At 42.5% G+C, this 21,223-nt stretch overlaps 1 protein-coding gene across 10 annotated transcripts in view; it reads left to right on the top strand.

Moving 5' to 3' along the window:
- The window catches only part of DLGAP1 (DLG associated protein 1), a 988,253-nt gene that overhangs the window by 811,998 nt on the left and 155,032 nt on the right, over positions 1-21,223 (top strand). For 7 of the 10 annotated variants that reach the window (XM_030810696.1, XM_030810695.1, XM_004087750.2 and 4 more), the window contains one exon: positions 12,050-12,079. The exons of the other annotated variants lie outside the window; for them this stretch is intronic. In XM_030810696.1, coding sequence (XP_030666556.1) covers positions 12,050-12,079 — 30 coding nt within the window. The remainder of the gene's footprint in view (positions 1-12,049; positions 12,080-21,223) is intronic. 10 annotated transcript variants of the gene reach the window in all.

Below are 21,223 nucleotides of genomic sequence, written 5' to 3'. Positions count from 1 at the left end.
GAAGAAAGTACGGAAGATGAAAAACTTTTCTCCAGCCTGGGCAACATAGTGAGACCCCTATCTCTACAAAAATTTGCAAATTAAAAAAATTAGCTGGGTGTGGTGGCATGTGCCTGTAGTCCTAGCTACTTGGAGGCTGAGGTGGGAGGATCACTTGAGCTCAGGACTTTGAGGCTGCAGTGAGCTATGATCACACTACTGCACTCCAGCCTGGATGACAATGTGAGACCCTGTCTCTAAAAAACACGGAAGGAAGGAAGGAAAAGCTGTTCCTTTACCCTCTTAAGTTCAGTGTTTTGGGGGCTGCAAAAGAAAAGACAGGCTTCTGTTCATTATGTATGGGAGTTCTCAGGAAAATATGCCTCAAGGGAGCACTTACAATTTGGGGCTTATGTGTTGTCTTAACAAGAGAAGGGGAGGAGGAGAAGGGCACTTAGGAAAAATTAATTACTTTTAAGAAAGATCATGGGCCTTTAGGAGAATAGATGGGAGATGACAGTTTTGTGACAATGCCTGTTTAGGTGTGCTGTGGGCTTCTCTTTGGTATTAGAGTCAACTTTCTCTGGTGGCAGAAAAATCTGTGGGAAGGGATTTATGACAATTGAGTTTTGGGAGGAGGTTCTGCTTTTGGGCAGATAAGAGAGTTTAGAAATCAGCCTATTATCAAATGCCTTCAGCTCAAAATCATTTTTATGCCACAGTGGCATATTCTAGAGGAACCTGGGCCAAGGAAGACCACCCTTGGCCTTACTCCTGGAGTCATTCCGGCTCTGGCCTAGCCTTGGGGGTGGAACTCTGCCCTGGTATGGACAAGAATGGACTCTCTCAGGCCCGAGCATATTCTCAGAAGTCCAGTCACACAGACCTGGAAGTGTCAGAGATGTACTTAATTCTAGGTTTTCACTGAGGCCAGGTAGAAACCGCGGAACCTGGAACATTTCTTTGTGTTTTGGGGTTTTAATAGACTTGGCCAGGAACCAAGTCCAAGCCCTTTCAACATCACAGAATGTTTTTTAATCTTCCCTAGTCTACCGTAATGGAAAACTCATAGTTCTCATCATTCACAAACACTTAAAGGGTGTTTACTAGGTACTAGATGGTATATGCTACTATTATCAGCCTCATTTTGTAAGTGGAGGAGACAAAGAAAGGTTAAGTGAGTTTTCCAAGTTCACATGGATGGTAAGCGGCACAGTCAATATTTGTTGACTGTGAGGCCGAGGCAGGTGGATAGTTCGAGATCAGGAGTTCGAGATCAGCCTGGCCAACATGGTAAAACCCAGCCTCTACTAAAAATACAAAAATTAGCTGGGTGGTGGTGGCGCGTGTCTGTAATCTCAGCTACTCAGAAGGCTGAGGCAAGAGAATCGCTTGAGTCTGGGAGGTGGAAGTTGCAGTGAGCTGAGATGCACCACTGCACTCCAGCCTGGGCAACAGAGTCAGACCCTGACTCCAAAAAAATAAAAGATAAAAAATTGACAGATTAGCAACCGGGCACAGTGGCTCAGGCCTGTAATCCCAGAGCTTTGCAAAGCCAAAGCAGGAGGATCACTTGAGGTCAGGAGTACCAGCCTGGACAACACAGCGAGACTTCATCTCTAAAAAAAAGAAAAAAAAATTGAAAAATAAGAAACTTAGCAGGGTGTAGTGGTGGGCATCTGTAGTCACAGCTACTGCAGAGGCTGAGGCAGGAGGATCCCTTGAGCCCAGGAGTTCAAGATTGCAGTGAGCTATGATTGCACCACTGCACTGCAGCTTGAATGACACAGCAAGACCCTATCTCTAAAACAAATTTAAAAATTGTTTTAAAAAAAACTTTTTAAATTGACAGATTCGAATCTGATCAGTTTCTTTCCAGAGCTACTTGAACATCTCAGGAGATTGTGCTAAGGACGGAAAAGGAAGGAGTTTTAATTTCAAAGTTTCATTCCATGTCTTGTCAAACCAGGTCTAGATTTGCCATTTAGAACTGCATTCTCTGATCCTATGTTTTAAGAGAGGTTTCTCCATGTAGATGAAACCAGGAGCTGCATCCTTTCTCGGATTGGTAGGTGTTCCATGGGCTTTATATGTGCGGCGTAACAACAGCACACAAACGCCAGGGGGCAATGCAGTTTCACCGAAGAATCCTAGGAAACCGGTCTGGCTTTGACTAAGAACATTGGCAGGATCCTGGGGCAAAGGTGAAATCCTTACTGAAAAGAGTTCCACAAAGGAAAAAATGTTTAAAAATCCTTTCTTTGAAAGCTTCCTGCATTGTCATCAAAATTGTCTTTCAGTATTTGTGCACAGCTGGAAGTTTTGTGATATTATTTGCGAAAGATTTACTTTTCGTTTTTTCTTAATGCGGCTGCCTAGTCTTTCCTGGAAGGTTTCCTGGGTCTTTCTGCGTAGGAAGGATTATTCTAACCAACTCTCGGCTAGTCTGGATCACATTGTTAGGACTCTGTTGCGTCCTCTGCCTGACCGCGGGACTCTTCCCCCAGTGCCCATTCAGCGCTTCCAGCTGCCTCTGCGGTCGGAGCCGGGCTCCCTTTAAGGTAATTCCAGTCTGGGCCTGTGTTTTGTTTCCAGCTCGGCAGCCGCCAGGTGTCTGCCCTCCCTTAACCTCCAAGGATGAGAGATCAAAGGTGCCCCTACATCTGCCTCCTGCCCAGCTCTTTAATCTGTTACATGTTCAAAAGGGACAAATGCAATATTGTGCACTCAGGGAGGGAGGACAAATCAGAGAAGTGGAAATGGGCAGAGCCTCAGAATGTGTTAACTTACATAAATGATATGGAATATGCCTGTCTACATATTAGCCCTGCCACTGTGGAGGTGTTTTTTTCTTAAAAGAGCAAGAATATTACGGAGAAATGGAAATCCTCTTTTCTCCAGTTGGAACCCTACTAAACCCATTTAATGAAATATTGTACACAGACCCATTTGGAGGTCACTATTAGGAGAAATATAACGAGGTAAAACAAAATATTTTTTAAATTTATGAAATGGAAATTACAAAGGCACTTGTAGAGACCTAGGCTTATTTTATACGTGGCAAAAATGATAAACTAATCTTTAAGTAGAGCAGATATATTTTAAGAAAGACTATTTCCAGCGGAGCATGTATTTTCCATATCCGTAGAGCTAAGTAGGGGAATGCATTTTAAAACAGTAAGAATACAGATTAGGTATTAAGAAAATAATACTGAGAGCAATGGTTATGGAAGGTACAGAATTTATCTATCAGGACTCAGGAGGCAGCAATTATTTCTTCCATTTTTAGAGGAAGGGGTTGGGGGGTGGGGGAAGAGCTCCTGATCTAGTAACAAATTGTTTCTAAACTTAAATTTAGAAACATTTTAAACAGTTTGAGCATCCACGATTTTCTTTAGACTGTTAGGAGAGCTCCCTAATTTCCAACTAAAGACATAAATGTGAACAGTCACTGATTACTTTTTTCTCTACACATTCCTGCGCCCACACACCCAGAGGCTCTCTTATGCTTCCTCTTCCCCAGCGGTTACAAAAAGGAACTCCAGCAACTTCAGTTGTGCTTAGCTGTCTTCACAGACAATAGCAAAGCAGCACCAGTGGCCTCATATTAAGTCACACTCTTTCCCAGTTACAATGGCTGAGGACCCAGATTTTCACAAGGTGCAAAGAAAAGAATATTGACATGGTTATTAAAAGTTATGGTGAGAAGGGAGCCTTTATCAGCTGCTTCAAATATTTCATTCACCTTCTTAACAAATGTTTATTCTGCACTTACTATGTCCAGACATGGTGCTGAACTCGGGGAATTCACTGGTGATCAAAAGCAGGCTTACCCTTTGTTCTCATGGAGTTTATCATCTAGGGGTAGAGACTAGCATCAATCAAATAATCAGAGATAACTGCGCTGAAAGAAAGAGACAGTTCTTGAGGGAGAATCTCCTGTAACAAAGGGACTAATCTAGAGGCTCAGGGAGAACTTCCCTGAGAAAATCCTCATTAGCTGAGAGTCAAAGGATCAAGAAGGGTGAGGGACAGCACGTGCTAATTCTGCATTCAATATTAGTAGAACTGAAAGGGTGATGTGGCTGGAGTACCAAGAGCTAAGGGACAGCGCACATGTGTAGTCAGAAAATGTATGCACAGCTGGCTATGTCTGTCATCTGTTGCTACATACCTTATTACCCCAATGTGGAGCAGCTGAAAAACAATCATTGTATTATACCTTATGATTTTGAATCAGGAATTTAGGCAGGGTTCATCTGGGCAATTCTTCTGTTCCACATTCAGGTAGAAGTTGGTGTATTAATCAGAGTTCTCCAGAGAAGTAGTATATCCGTGTGTGTGTGTGTGTGTGTGTGTGTGTGTGTGTGTGTGTGTGTGTGTATACTGACCCATAATTATGGAGGCTGAGAAGTCTCAAGATCTGCAGTCAGCAAGCAAGCTAGAAACCCAGGAGAGCCAATGGTATAGTCCCAATCCGGGTCCAAAGACCTGAGAACGTGGAGAACAATTGTGTAAGTTCCAGTTCAAGTCGAAGTCCAAAGGGAGGAGAAGACTGATGTCCCAGCAGAGACAGAGAATTCTCTCTTACTTTGTCTTTTTGTTCTATTCAGGACTTCAACTCATTGGACAAGAACCACCCACCTTAGGGAGGGAAGTCTGCTGTACTCAATGAACTGATCCAAATGTTAATCTCATCCAGAAATACCTTCACACACACACTGGGAATAATGTTTGTTCAAATCTCTGGGCACCTCATGGCCCAGTCAAGTTGACACACAAACTAACCATCACAGTTGGGCTGGTCTAGAGAGTCCAAGATGGCATTATTCACATGCCTGACACTTTGATTTCAATGGCTGGGAGTGTGGGCTCCTGATCAGTAGCAATATGGTAACTGTTGACTAGAGCACCTGTAATTGGCACCTCCAGCCTTGCGGCTTCAAGACTCCTTACATGTCAGTTCAAGGCTTCCCGAGAGAGTTCCTATCCAAGAGATAGGAAATCTTAAGGTCTTAAGGTCTGAGCTCAGATACTGGCAGAGCATCATTTCCATCATATTCTTGGTGACGGCCAAAGCAGTCCACAAACCCACTCAGACCAAAGGGAATAACGAAGATGCCACCTCTCAATGGGAAGAGTTTCAAATAATTTGTGGTCATCGTTAGTCATCCATGCTTCAGTCTCTGGACACAAATTAGTCACATCTTCTGTAAGGCAAAATATACTCACCCCTTCTAAAGACTTCAAAAACCTCATCTCAAGCTCAAGTTTGAGATTCAGGTTCTTTTTTTTTTTAGGGGGAGTCTCACTCTCTTGCCCAGGCTGGAGTGCAATGGGGTGATCTCGGCTCACTACAACCTCCACCTCCCAGATTCAAGCATTTCTCCTTCCTCAGCCTCCTGAGTAGCTGGGATTACAGGCATGCACCACCACACCCAGCTAATTTTGTATTTTTAGTAGAGATGGGATTTCACCATGTTGGTCAGGCTGGTCTTGAACTCCTGACCTCAGATGATCCACCCATCTTGCCTCCCAAAGTGCTGGGATTACAGGCGTGAGCCACAGCGCCCAGCCGAGATTCAGGTTCTTACCGTCTAAATAAGGTTCAGTTGCTGATGGGGCGCATTTGATGCTGTTGTCTTATACAATTTCTCTCAATATGAAGACCTCTCAATATGAAAAAGGTATTTGCCTCCTATGTGTCCACCATATACTGATAGTACAGGGATGGGATAAGTGCTTGGGATACTCCCACTCAAAGGTGGATAAACAGCTATACGCCAGGCATTACCATAACAAGTCTGAAATCCACATGCTGCCAGTTCCTTGGCTGGAGGGCCCAGTCTTGCTCTCTGGAATGATTCTCTGCAGCTCTTGGATCCACCCTCCAGATTCTTGTTGCACCTTCTGAGTTGTCCCCTTTCCATAAGAAATAGCACTTTCAGCTGAATAATCTTCTCAGCTTATGTTTCACCCATAAAAGTTTGGGGGCTCTAAGGACTCTTTGCACTTTACCTCTGCCTGCTTTGTCCAAGCTGATTATTTGTCCACTAATACACTTCTCTCATAATCTTTGTGGGTATCCTTTGAATCTTAACTGGATTTCATTCTGTTAAATGAAACACATATCTACAATTCTCTTCAAGATAGTCCCTTTTTTGGTCTGGGCTCAGAGTTGGAGTGCTGTGGGACAGTACCCTTAGGATCCTTAAAAGCCTTTTTGTCTGTTTTGGAAACTCTATGAGGTACGTCCTTAAATATTTCTACAGTCATAAAAAAGTATTTTACAGCCACCCCTTAGGAGTGTTAAAACAATTTTTGTTTTGTTTTGTTTTGTTTTTACTCAACACATTCTAGCTCTTTATTGTCTCCAAATTTTGTTTGAAAACTGAACAGTCCTTTTTTGACTCGTCTTTCTCTACCTGCACCTTTTATTGTGTGTAGCTTTAAAAAAATAAAAAAAAAAAAATTTTAAATGGCACTTTAAGCATTCTGTCTAGAAGTTCTCTTACTAAAATCCGTGGGTTCATTGGGTATATTTTCTATTTTCCACATTACTACAAGTGATAATGTTGGCAAATTCTCTGCCACTGCATTAATAGAGTTCCCTTTTCTTCAGGCTCCAGTGACAATTTTCGGTCCTCCCAGGCTTCACCAACAGTCTCCTCAAGACCTTACAGCTGGCTGGGTGCAGTGGCTCACTCCTGTAATCCTAGCACTTTGGGAGGCCAAGATGAGTGGATTGCCTGAGCTCAGGAGTTCGAGACCAGCCTGAGCAACATGGTGAAACCCCATCTCTACTAAAATACAAAAAAAAATCATCCAGGCGTGGTGGCAGGCGCCTGTAATCCCAGCTATGTGGGAGGCTGAGGCATGAGAATTGCTTGAACCCAGGAGGCGGAGGTTGCAGTGAGCCAAGGCCGTGCCACTGCACTCCAGCCTGGGCAACAAAGCGAAACTCTGTCTCAAAAAAAAAAAAAAAAAAAAAGACCTTACAGCTTCTTCCCTCTACCTAAACTTGACACTTAGCCTCAGCTGATGTTTATCAGAGTGTCTGCACATGGCCTTTCCATCAGAACCGTCTCAGGACTTGTAACCTGCTGTCTCAGGCTTCCCAGAGGGAGTGGTCCATGACACCAGAGGGGAAGCCGCCTGTTTCATGAGATCTGGGCAGACAGCATCATTTCCTCTGTATTCTAATGGTCAAAGCAGCCACGGAGCTTACCCAGACTCAAGGAGAGGAGACAGCCTCCACCTGTCTGTGGGAGGAGTGTGGAAGAATTTGTGGCCATTTTTATTCACCTATAAGTGACATCATAGAGGGTTTTGCAGGTCATGTTAAGGCTTTTTATCTTAAGAATTTCACTGGGCAGGAGGATCACTTGAGCACAGCAGTTTGAGACCAGCCTAAGCAACATAGTGAAACTTCATCTAAAAAATAAATGAATAAAATAAGAGTTGGAAGGCTGTCACATGACCTTTTGAAAAAGTCTCTCCAGCTGCAGCATGGGAATAACTTAGAAAAAGGATATTAAAGGCTGAAGTTCTTTTTTAGTTCCTCTTTCTCTACTGTGCCTTATCATACAGTTTCCTGTGAACATTGCTGTCATAATTTGGCCCAGGGTGATGACAGTTGAGACAAGAGAACTGCAGATTATTGAGGTATTTGAATATAAAGTTAATTAACTGATATTTCTTGAAGTCCATTCAGGGCATAATTTTGTCTCCAAGCAGCCAATAAACTTACTTGTCAGAGATTTGCTAATATTGGAACCCTAAAACACCTAAATATTTACTATAAGTTACATGTATTCACTCTACACATAGATTTTGACTAACTCCCTATAAAGAACAGCCTCTGAGTAGAAATAGACAGTGGTCAATATAATGAAATCTGAGTACTCAGCTCAGTAACATCCATAATTGAAGTAACATATTTGAAGTACATGTGCTGGGATTGATGAGATCCTCCTTGAGGATACTCGGGAGTGATCACTTTTTCATTCAGTAAATATTTTTTGTGTGTTTGCTCTGTGCTACAAACTTCTAGGCAGAGGAGTTACAGCAGCAAACAAAACAGACCAGGTTCCTGCTCTCATTCTGATTATATTCTAATGAGGAGGACAGATGTAAACAAGGAAGCAGATGTGAAATCAATGAGATAACTGCAAACAGTGATAAGTGCTATTTTTAAAAAATAAAAGCCAGTTGTGGTGACAAGTACCTGTAGTCCCTGCTACTTGGGAGGCTGAGGCTGGAGGATTGCTTGAGCCCAGAAGTTCAAGGCCAGGCTGGCCAACAAAGTGAGACCCCTCCCCTCCATCCTTTTAAAAAATAAAAATTAAGTAAATAAATAAATAAGAGCAATGGGGTAGAGAGTTATTTCTGGCCTGCTCTAAATACAGTAGTCAAGGAAGACTCTCTGAGGAAGTTATATTTGAAGTCAAATGTGAACAAAAGAAAAGAGCTGGCTATAGGAAGATTGAGCAGTTTAAGGCAGCAGGCAAGAGGGAGCGAGCAGCAAGTACACTAGCCAAGGGCAGAAAGGAAATAGCATTGCAAAGCACAGAGAGAAACCATGTGGCTAACGGGTCTGGAATAAGGGGAGAAGTTATGTGAGATGAAGTAGAAGAAATAGGGAAATAGGCCGGGCGCGGTGGCTCACGTGTGTAATCTCAGCACTTTGGGAGGCCGAGGCAGGCAGATCATGAGGTCAAGAGATCAAGACCATCCTGGCCAACATGGTGAAACCCTGTTTCTACTAAAAATACAAAAATTAGCTGGGTGTGGTCAGGTGTGCCTGTAATCCTAGCTACTCGGGAGGCTGAGGCAGGAGAATCGCTTGAACCTGGGAGGCGGATGTTCCAGTGAGCCGAGATTGCACCACTGCACTCCAGCCTGGGCGACAGAGGGAGATTCTGTCTCAAAAAATAAGAAAGAAAAAAAAAAAGATATTGAGCTGAGAGAAAAACAGTTGAGTTTGTTTTTTGTTGTTGTTTTCAACTGTATTTTCAAACACTTCTGCAGACTATGAAAAAGAAACCAAGGGGGTGGGGTGGTAGCATCCGTGTGTGTGTTTGTGTGTGTGTGTGTGTGTGTGTGTGTGTGTATAAATGTATGTGTTACGGCTTACCCTGAATTCCAGGCAATGTCAATGTCAGCCACTCACCAGATAATGTCTATTGTGTGTCCTAGAAGTCAGCAGTGCTATGTGTAACTTTTTAACATCAACATCAATCCCTTCTTAAATATTCAAATTTTTTAAAAACATTTACATTTTAAGATAAATGATCTTTCCCACTTGTTGTACAATTTTGTGTACCATGTTAATATAAGGTGTCTAACTAGATATAGCTAATTCTAAATTTTCACTGTAACGTAGTTACTTCCCAATATAAAGGTCCACCCTACTATACAGAATACTTTGACTTGGGGTTTAAAAATATAAGAAAAGTCTATTTGGAGCTAATGAATCACATGTTTTTCTTAAAATAAGGTTTATAATTAGAGATCTAATTTTTGTTTGTATTTGAGCTTACCTTATTTTCCCAACTCAGTAAATCAGTATTGGGCTCTCCTTCACTGCCACCCCTGTCTTTCCTGATAATTTGTTTAAATTTTCTTGTTTTCTTGCATAAACTCTGTTTCTACATATGATCAGAGCACATTGTTGTCTTTTCAGTTGAATGACATTAGCTGACACCATGATTATACTCAAAAATGAATATGGCTGAAAAACTTGATATTCTGATGTATATAAGAATTCTACTCTGAAAAGATGAGGTCATTGCTTAATAAGTCAATTACTTGTACCTGACTTTGCGTCTTCATTTAGTTGCCTGATCAAAAGAATGTCAAATCCATTTATACTGTGATTATACTAGTTGATTGTCAATGACTGTTATTTCTAAGGTGACGTATGTATAGTTTATTTTTGCAATGAAAGGCTTTACAGGTTTGGAAATAACTGGCAAAATAATAGTAAATCCTAAGTTTACTTCCATTTGTCTTGTTCAATTAAATGGTAACCCTCTTTATGAAGATCTCAGGAAGTATTCTGAAGTTCAAGGTCTTCCCTGGGCCTGAGCACAAAGAAGCATTAGTAATGGCAGTGGTGTCCTAAAGCGAGTTCATACCAGCTTGCAAGAGCCAGATGTTACAGTTTCAGGCATTTTAGAAGCCCATTATTACAAATTAAATTGTATAACTTACAATTAGATAAATTATATCAAAAACAAAAGTCATAAATATTTAAAACTCATCATTTCCTAGTCATGTTTCTATCAATGCTCTTGAGGTTACATTCTACCATACCCATATGGTGGAAATACTACATGCTGGTGTGGTCACTGCACATCTCTGCCCAACTTTATGTACAGTGACAAATATGCCATGGTATGTGTACTGACATAGTATTGAAGCTGAAAGAGGCTTATTTAATAAAAATAATTTATATCACATAAAAGATATAATAACAGTAAGTTTGTTGGGAAAAGGGCAAACTGGGATGCAACTGAATGAATGATTGATCATGGTTGAACTGCTGGCTACAGATACAAGAGTTTGGCCAAGATGAACAAAAGAATTCCATAGGAACCAATTCACTATATGGAATTTGCCATAAAGAATACCGTATATGTCATTGTTACTTGTAGACTGTGTGCCACATATCCTTCGTATCAGCAAAATTTATAATAAACATATGGACATATATATACATACTTCCTCCCCTAGAGAGTTTCCTCTCAACATTGGACCAGACACCACTGGTTATGCAGGAAAGATGAAATTCAATAGGAAACAAACTTAAAAGCAGCTTTTCCGGAAAGTCATAAGGAAGAGCAATGTGAACATAATCTGTTAAAATCAGCGTATGTTCATACTGATACCAGTTTGATTTACCAGTATTGAAAAGAATTTTGTTTGCAAACTCCTCCAGTTTGAAAGAGAACCAGGATTTCAACCAAATGAAACTGCAGACATTTTTATTCAGCCTAAATGATCATGACTATTGCATAAGATTAGATAATATTATTTATTTATAACTATGACTTATAAAAAATGCTCTTTAAATCAAATGATTATTACCAGGTCTAATTTATCTTAGTTTGGTGTTTTCACCTTTAAATTCACTGAAAGGCCAGACACGGTGGCTCATGCCTGTAATCCCAGCACTTTGGGAGGCGGAGGCGGGTGGATCACAAGGTCAGGAGATCAAGACCATCTTGGCTAATACAGCGAAACCACGTCTCTACTAAAAATACAAAAAATTAGCCGGGCATGGTGGCGGGCGCCTGTAGTCCCAGCTACTCGGGAGGCTGAGGCAGGAGAATGGCGTCCACCCAGGAGGCAGAGGTTGCAGTGAGCCAAGATCTGAGATCCAAGACCGTGCCACTGCACTCCAGCCTGGATGATAGAGCAAGACTCTGTCTCAAAACAAAAAATTCACCACAAAGGTGCATAAATATCAGTCAAGGGTACTGACTTGCTTCATGAACAACTTGACTTGCTCAGATAACCCGTTCACTCTCTGACTTGAGGGAGCTGAAATCTAAACCTATCAGACCAAGAAAAGGGCTCTGGCCCAACTACCCCAGAGAAGAAAGTTACCAGATCACACCATGGTTTTTAACCTCCTGTTACATGTTTCAACAGAAACTCTGTCCTAACATGCATCAAATGATCTCTATATACTGTACCAAAGAGGAAGTGCTGGTCCCTGGCGTCCTATTGTGTGAACTTTTATTGATCCATAATCTGGTATAATTTATACACAGAAATAGTCACTCAGACAGACTTGGCCTTTGTCCCATCCAAAAACATGTTTAATCCCATTTTTAGTGAAAAATTTCCCCAAATGGTTTTAGTGAGGGAAAAGAAGACATCCATGAGACCTAGTAAAGACTAAAAATTATTTTATTTTTGAAGTTGATATTTGTTTAGTTACATTCTTGCAATGCTAGCAGAAAAAGAAAAATCCAAATCTAAAGCATGCGTGTGTTACGAGAAGCCTGGAAAAGGCGATTTGGGTCCATTATATAACTGCCACTTTTTGTTTTTATTCAAGGTGTCATAAAACTGAGTTCTGCAGTTGAAGGTATGTTTTTACAACCACAAAATCAATAATGTTTTGCTTAAAGGTTGCATAGCGTGGCTTGTAGCTAAAAAGCTTCTGTGGCAGTGGTGTTTGACGCCATGTGCGAATTGCCAGCTATTGCCATTGCATCTGTGTTTCTCCTTGTTCTGGTCATTTTATGCTGCAAAGCTCTCAGCCCTCCTCAAGTGGCGTTTGCACTGACCTGAGAGGGCAGCACCAACATGTCTGTTTCTGTCTCCTGATGTGACTGCCTCGGAGCCGGTGCTCCTCAGAGAGCCTGGGCTCCTCGGTGGCCTTATTTGAGGCTGGACATAGTCTTGTCAGGAACCTTTGCCCTGGATCTTTCAGCATAACCTGGTCTAGAGCGTCCTTTATCTCAACAGAGCAGACATGTTTGCCCAGGAAGTATGTGGGCACCAAGAGTCATTTAAGCTTCTTCCTGATGAGAAAATGAGATGGTTAAGGCATTTGCCAGTCTCATTGCGGGTTCTTCCTGGGCAGTGTGACCCACCACCACGAGGCATAGTGAAGACCAAGTTCCTTTACTGTTGTCCATGTCGGTGAGTGGCAGTTCCCTTCAGTCATACATTCAAAAAGCCGAGAAGAAAAGGAAGAAGGATTTAAGGAAAGTACAAAAGAGATGTCCAAGCAAAGTGTTTTGCTGAGTAACCCCAAGAATATTAAAATGACCTCATTTTCTGAAACGATTTATTGGTATAAAATTGATCTCCTTAGCCCCATAGGAGTTTCACAAATCAAAAGTAGAGAATGTGTCATTTTCTTCTTTTGTGAGTTTCTATGTTTGTTTTGGGGGGGGTGTGTGTTCTCGTTTATTGGGAGTTTGTCGGCCATGCTTTGGAGGTTTCTCCATCCTCACTTAATCAGGGGAGGCTGCATGGAAGAGGTAGTGGGCTTCCGGGTGAGTTTTCAACTTAAAGGGAGATGTGGCTGGCTTGGTGAATGGGCAATGCATGGAGGTGGGGAGTGGGAAATTGCAGTGGGGGTTGGAGTGGTGAGGCCGTTCAGGGGGCTGGAGTTTCAAGGTTGGGAGGTGGGAGAGTAGGTCAGTTATGTACCCATGGGACTGGCAAATCCAAAGTGAGGGTGCCCTATCCCTTTGGTGGATTTAGTACCATCATATTTTACAAAACCAAGTTGAAAAGGCAGTATTTCTGGCATTTGTGGCAGAAAGTATGTTGCTACTCTAAACTGAGCAAAAGGTGCAGGCAGCAGTGTTTCAGGGTGGAGAGAAAAAGACCTTCTCACCTCGAGGAGAAAGTGCACGTTGCAGGCCTGTGGTAGCCCAAGCAGAAATTCAAGATCCCTTTGCGCATCAAAGTGGAATTTTACTGAAGGACAATCCAAGTTCCTCCCTGCCTAACAAGATATAAGAGACACCGAAACAAAATCAAGCAGCACCATGAGAATGACCTTGGCTGCAGAAACTCCCAGTAGCAATTTGAGCACTGAGTTTCAGTTAATTATCTGTTGAATTACAGATAACAGTTGGTTCACTCTGGGCCGTTTTGATGTTTTATCAAGGAATGGCTTTGAAGTCATAGTTTTACATTGCCTGCTTGGTTTGAGTGCAGTATTCCACTTGCAACAAAAGGATGTAGTGACAAAATACAATTTTCATTTTAAAAGTCAGAAAGTCAAGAAAGCATTAAGTAATTTTAAAACTATTGTTTTGCTAGAGGTTACTAGTGGGTGTCATGGCTTGTCTGCACCCCCAGGACAGGGTTCTGTTTTCTCCAGAAAGATGAGAGTTTGAGGGAAAACGAAGGCAGGAAGCAGAGGGACTGCTTGGGGCTAGTCTGGCAGCCTCTGGCCACCTTCCTCATCACTCGGCCTCCTCTGAGTCCCCGGGGCTCACAGGAAGTTCTCTGGAGTGGCTGCGGATACCAGAAGTCAGGCCCACTGTGACTGTTGCTTGAGCATCTTTTGGGCAGCTTATTGTCTGAGGCTCGGAAGCATGCTGTGTTGTAACCGTGTTAGAATATATGTGTGCAAGGGCAATTTGGGAGTGCGGTTGTTGGGCTGGGGGGACGTGTGTTCCATGCATGCATTCTCAGTGCATCTGAAACGTGGAACTCTTACAAGCATGCTCAGTGGCACGTGTGTAGGACACTATCTCTTGATGAGAAATCAAACCTCAGATGGTCGGCCTTGCCACTGCTTAGCTAATTACCGTACTTGCAACTTTCCATCTGCAGAATGAATTCAAGGCAGCTTCGTACAGCTTTTCATGTCAAAGAGTGTGCACATCAGTGGAAGAAATCCACTGTCAGAAATGAGACGTCTTTCCTTTTTTTAAAAAAAGAGACTCTGCTCTATATTATCTTAGAGCTCTGAAACTAGTATTAATATTTTAGGTAGATTCTCTTATTCTTTTCAAGGAAAAATAATTGTCAAAGTCCTAAGAGAAAAACAAACCAAGATTCCATTTGCCACTCCCTACCAAGTGTCTATGGCAGGCAGTTTTGTTTCTTCTTTTCTGGAGCGGGGTGCCCTCTTCCGCACTGTGCAGCTTCATATCAGCTTTTTAAATCAGCAAAAAGAAAAACCCATTTTGTATCTCACGAATGCTAAGGTTAAAGGTGGAATGTCCTTTGAGTTTAAACAGAAACACTCATCAATGCTTTGAATATTTTGCGATGAGGAAAAATAAGTGAATAGGGAAAAAGTTCAGTTTGAAAGAAATAATTGCAAAGTTTTGTTGATAACACTGATGAATTCTCACCTCTGATTTTAGATTGATAATCCCAAACTCCGAGAAAATTGGGGTCAGAGAGAAACATGTAGACAGCAATTTGACAGAAGGGGGAAACAGTCGCACCAATGGCAGGGAAAGAAAAACCACTTACAGCAAGAATTTCACAAGAGTCTTCTAAATATTTCTCTGAATAGGGTCTTTTCTCTTGAAACTGGAGCAGGGAGATAGATGTAGGGCTACATATTTTCACAAGTAGGGCCAAAACATTGGCCTTATCAAGGAGAAGTGGGAACACAGGTCATGGAAGTGCTGAGTCACCCCTAAGTCAGAATGACTCTGATATTCTATAGGCAGCTATTTATTTCTAGGGAAGGAGGGGCCACTCGAGCCGGAAACTCTTGGTCCAACCGAAGTGGTGTATTCAGACACGGGGAGTGGGAGTGTTCCAGCAGGCACAGGCCTGGAGGGACAAGATGAGCCAGCCGTGGTGGTAGGCTGATGCAAGTCTTTGCCACTGATAACTAGCGTGTGTTCTGTGTTGAGACTTGTCTCCAAGGCGATTTGTTTATACCTCGTAGGCAAGAATCCAAAACGCCAAAAGGACATACATTCTTTTGAAAGTCCGTATGAAAGAAATGAAGGTTGTCTTCTTTGGAAAAGTTCCACGTTTCTAAATATAGGAACAGATGAGCCTCTCTGAAGAAATCAAATAAATGAGGGCTGGGTGCGGTGGGTTCACACCTGTAATCCCAGCACTCTGGGAGGTTGAGGCAGGAAAATAGCTTGAGGCCACGTGTTCAAAGTTCGAGAGGGGCATGAGCCACAGGGCAATTCCCCCTCATGTCTAAAAAAAATATTTTATAAAAGTTAGCTGAGTGTGGTGGCATACACCTGTAGTCCTAGCTACTTGGGCATCTGAAGTGGCAGGATCAGTTGAGCTCAGGAGTTTGAGGCTGCAGTGAGCTATGACTGTACCACTGCACTCCAACCTGATCAACAGAGCGAGATCCTGTCTCTAAAATAAAAACTTTTTAAGGAAATTCTGTTGTTCATAGTATGACAAGCCAGGTGTCCAAAAACACCTCAAAGGGATTTAATGTATTAAAAATATTCCTACTGTATTGATGTCATTCCCTCTGTAGGTGAACTCTGCCCTTGTCATTGTGTCTTTCTTTCTTTCTTTCTTTCTTTTTTTTTTTTTTTTGATACAGAGTCTCACTCTGTTGCCCAGGCTGGAGTGCAGTGTTGTAATCTCGGCTCACAGCAACCTCCACCTCCCAGGTTCAAGCAATTCTCATGCCTCAACCCCCTGAGTAGCTGGAACTACAGGCACGCTCTACCATGCCCGGCTAATTTTTGTTTTTTGTTTTTTGTTGTTGTTGTTGTTGTTGTTGTTGTCGTTTTTGAGACAGTCTTGCTCTGTCTCCCAGGCTGGAGTGCAGTGGCATGATCTTGGCTCACTGCAACCTCCGTCTCCTGGGTTCAAGTGATTCTCCTGCCTCAGCCTCCCGAGTAGCTGGAATTAGAGGTGCACACCACCACGCCCGGCTATTTTGTATTTATAGTAGAGACGGGGTTTCACCATGTTAGCCAGGCTGGTCTCGAACTCCTGACCTCAAGAGATCCACCCACCTCCGCCTCCCAAAGTGCTGGGATTACGGGCGTCAGCCACCGCACCCAGCCTAATTGTTGTATTTTTAGTGGAGACGGGGGTTCGCCTTGTTGGCCAGGCTGGTCTCAAACTCCTGGCCTCAAGTGATCTGACCGCCTCGGCCTTCCAAAGTGCTGGAATTACAGGCATGAGCCACCTTGCCCAGCTGAGTCTTTCTATTTTTAGAGCAAAGCCATGTGCTCAGTGTGTCAAGGTAGACTGTGGTAAATCCTTTAATAAACAGACGCTGATGGACTTACCTCCAGTAGTAAACTGAGAATGAAGTTTCAACTTTTTGTTTGTTTGTTTGTTTTTGTTTTTTAGGCGGAGTCTTGCTCTGTGGCCAGGCTGGAGTGCAGTGGCACGTTGTCGGCTCCCTGCAACCTCCACCTCCTGGGTTCAAGCGATTCTCCTGCCTCAGCCTCCCAAGTAACTGGGATTACAGGCACCTGTCACCATGCCCAGCTAATTTTTGTATTTTTAGTAAAGACGGGGTTTCACCATGTTCGCCAGGATGGTCTCGATCTCCTGACCTCGTGATCCACCCACCTCAGCCTCCCAAAGTGCTGGGATTCCAGGCGTGAGCCACCGTGACCAGCCAACTTTTTTTTTTTGAGACAGTCTGGCTCTGTCGCCAGGCTGGAATACAGTGGTGTGATCTCGGCTCATTGCAACGTCCAACTCCCTGGTTCAAGCAATTGTCCTGCCTCAGCCTCCTGAGTAGCTGAGATTCCAGGCACACACCACCACGCCCAGGTAATTTTTGTATTTTAGTAGAGACAGGGTTTCACCACGTTGGCCAGGATGGTCTCGAACTTCTGACCTCGTGATCCGCCCACCTTGGCCTCCCAAAGTGCTGGGATTACAGGCGTGAGCAAATGCCTGGCCAGTTTCAACATTTTTACTACCGGAAATCAAAATGTTAGTCAGATAACTGACAGAGATAGGGTAGAGCTATCTCCCAGAAGGAGTTCCTTCCTTCCTTCCACCAGCGTGGTAGGTGGCAGTGTGTCAGGAATACTAAATGGAATATTATAGAAACTGAGAACAAAACTCAAGAAACTTGTTTCTGCAAAGAAACCCAGACATCCTGTTTATAATAGTGACATGGAGGCTGGAGCACCACACTAAACAAAAGAATGTTCTCTTCTCAGATGTATCTTTACTTGTCATTATACTTTTGGCTAAAAGTTTCTATTTTTTTTTTTTTTTTTTGTAGAGACAGGATCTCTCTATGTTGCCCAGGGTAGTGTTGAACTCCTGGCCTCAAGCTATCCTCCTGCCTTAGCCTCTGCATCCAGCCAAAATATTCCTATGAAATAGAAATGTTTCAACCAGGCACGGTGACTCACACCTGTAATCCCAGCACTTTGGGAGGCTGAGGTAGGAGGATCACTTGAGGTCAGGAGTTCAAGATCAGCATGGCCAACATCGTGAAACCCTGTCTCTACTAAAAATACAAAAAATTAGCCAGGCATGATGGCAGGTGCCTGTAGTCCCAGCTACTCAGGAGGATGAGGCAGGAGAATCTCTTGAATCCAGGAGGTGGAGGTTGCGGTGAGCAGAGATTGTGCAACTGCACTCCAGCCTGGGTGATAGAGCAAGATCCTGTTTCCAAAAAAGAAAAACAGTAATGTCTCTGGGAGCATTGAGAGTTTCCCAAATAGCTTCCGAAGACTGGGACCCTCTTGAAATGGCAGAGATGGAGCCACGTGACCCAGAAACTGGAAGATGTGTGGAAAGAAATTTCCAAGGGTTAGCCATTTGTCGTCTTGGGATTACCCTCACCTCAGATAAAGTTGACCTCAAATGACCAACCACTGACCTCATCTCAGAGCTCTCTCACATTTATCTTTTAACTTTTTTTTTAAGTGTATCTTTTCCCCTTTTTGTTTCCCTCTCCCTCCTCCTCTATTCCAACTGCCTTTTTCTATTTCTGCATAGTGTAGAAGAAAGTTTAAGGGGGACAGTAAGCAATAGAAAGCCAACCAGTGCCTGGAAGGGTCTGGCAAGGAACTGCTATTTGCCTCAGTGTCCTCACCAATAAAATATAGACTTCTCTTGGGGCAGTTGCAGAGACTAAACTAGATGCTAGAGAGAAAGCCTTAACACAGTGTACAGAAGGCAGTAGGCGCTCTCCTTCCCACTTTCCTCTTTCCAATGTCTAATGATCACTTCCACTAGAACCACGGTGTAGCACACTGCTGAGAGTTTCATTTTGGGCAAAACCACAAACAGAGCCAGCATAAATCCTTGCTTCTCCCCTTTCAGAGTACTTAGAGGGAAGCGACTCCTGGTGTTGGATAGAGCTCTCTGATCACCTTTCTGGGACCTGTGGCATCTGCCAGGGGACAGTCACAGCCCCAGTTTGGAGTGATCGATTCAGATGAGATTGTCCCCCAGTCTGTTCTTTGATTCCTGGAAGGTGGGGAGAAGAGGTAAGGTTTTCAGGCAACAAACAAGTGCTAATTGAAGACTCATGTCATCAATATTAATTGTGTTTTATTACAAAAGAGTTTATACTTGCACAGTGTTCCTGAGCGAGCCATTTGTCACCACTCATCAAAGATATGAAAGTTTTTGAATAAGGAGAACCAAAGTGAATACAACCACAGCTATCCAGAGAGAAATTTTCATAAATCTTTGAACTGTATAGCCAAAAACTAATCAAATCTGTGCTAAATAAGAGGCCTTGAGCACTTAACAACAAATTAGCATAACCCAGAGGACAGTGTGCATCCCAAGCACCATAACCTACCCTTCACCCCCCTCCCTGGGGCAGGAAGTAGGCATTTATAAATCAAAGGCAAGCTGCAAACGATAATCTGCCACTTGTCACTGATTGATTTTCCCTCTTTTTGTTTTTCAAGAGTATACGTTTCAATGTCTGTGTATTTGCTTTTGTTATTTTGGCAGTGTAGTGAAAGTTTTCAATGTAAACAAAACTCTTACTCTTAAAGAACAAGCAACTCTATTACATTGCGTAAGAAGGCAGTTCTTAAAGACAATGGTCTAATTAGCAGTCTTTGAAGCCAATTCAATAGTAATATCAAAGCCACTTCTAGTATTTCAAGCCTAAATTTAGAAAATGGCCTTGATATTTTCAGTCTAAAACTATAGTCTGACCTTACTATTAATTTTGGAACACACCATAATGTAGACAACTGCTGAAATCACTTAATGTTATGAACCCGGAAATCACACCCTTTTAAACGATACATCACACCCATTAAAATTAACTGTAAAATCCATTTTGTATTGATTTTGTTTGAATTTGATATTCAACCAAGATGCTTTACATACGTAAATGTTGCCACAGCTGTATATACAATGATTTTGTTGAATCCATTGATGCTTTAAGTTGAAAGAGCATACATTATTGGTTTTGTTTGGTTTCACTGAGAAGAAGGCCAAAGGATTTTTCTAGCAATGTTTCAACAAAATGCAAAATTAGATGCCAGTCCAGAAGCCTTAAGGATGTGAAATGTTTTGAAAATACAGATTTTCAGCTATTTCCTAGCTTTAACTGACATGTGTGCTTAAGTGAAGGGAGAAGGCAACCTGGTACACCTCTGTTGAGTACAATGTTTCTTAAACATGCACCTGTTAAGAGACAGAGAAGCAAGTTTAATTTCCTTTTTAGCCTTCTATATCCCATTGTTGATTTTATACATGCCCTCCTTAAATATGAACTCCTAAAATTGTGTTTGGAACACATAGTGGAAGAAAGTATAGAACGATATATAGGACAGTCCTAGGTTCAAACTTCATAGCCATAACTTCCTGGCTGTGTTGTAATCTGGAGCAAGTTACTCTGTCTGTACCACACTTTCCTCATCTGTAAAATGGGGTAAAGCTACTTAGCACTCCAGATGATTAAGAAGCTTAAATAGACCGGGCATGGTGGCTCACACCTGTAATCCCAGCACTTTGAGAGGCCAAGGAGGGCGATCACCTGAGGTCAGGAGTTTGAGACCAGCCTGGTCAACATGGTGAAACCCCGTCTCTACTAAAAATACAAAAATTAGCCAGGTGTGGTGGTGCACACCTGTAGTCCCAGGTACTCGGGAGGCTGAGGCAGGAGAATTGCTTGAACCCCAGAAGCGGAGGTTGCAGTGAGCCAAGATTGTGCCACTGCACTTCAGCCTGGGCAACAGAGCAAGACTCAGTTTAAAAAAAAAAAAAAAAAAAAGAGCTTAAATAAAATCAGACAATGTTGAAGTACCTGGTAAACTGTTTAGCATGTAGGCATTCAATATATTTTAGTTATTTATTTATAGTTTTGTTATCATTTTTGTTTTTATGGGCTCAAAAATTAAATTATAAAAAATTCATATGCTGCTGCTTTTGCTTGATGTTACATATATATATAGACATATATATCTCTATATTTTATTTTTTTATTCTTTTTGAGATGGATTTTCACTCTTGTTGCCCAGGCTAGAGTGCAATGGCACAATCTCGGCTCACTCCAACCTGCGCCTCCCAGGTTCAAGCGATTCTCCTGACTCAGCCTCCCTAGTAGCTGGGATTACCGCCATGAGCCACCACACCTGGCTAATTTTTTGTATTTAGTAGAAACAGGGTTTCACCATGTTGGTCAGGCTGGTCTGGAACTCCTGACCTCAGATGATCCACCCATCTCAGCCTCCCAAAGTGCTGGGATTACAGGCGTGAGCCACCACGCCCGGCGATGTTACAATATATATATATTTTTTATTTATTTATTTTGAGATGGAGTCTCACTCTGTCGCCCAGGCTGGAGTGCAGTGGCACA

The sequence above is a fragment of the Nomascus leucogenys genome, chromosome 4, assembly GCF_006542625.1.
Source record: "Nomascus leucogenys isolate Asia chromosome 4, Asia_NLE_v1, whole genome shotgun sequence".
In the NCBI taxonomy this organism is placed as follows: Eukaryota; Metazoa; Chordata; class Mammalia; order Primates; family Hylobatidae; genus Nomascus; species Nomascus leucogenys.
The sequence above is the reverse complement of the archived record's forward strand: the minus strand, read 5'-3'. Positions and strand labels throughout refer to the sequence as shown.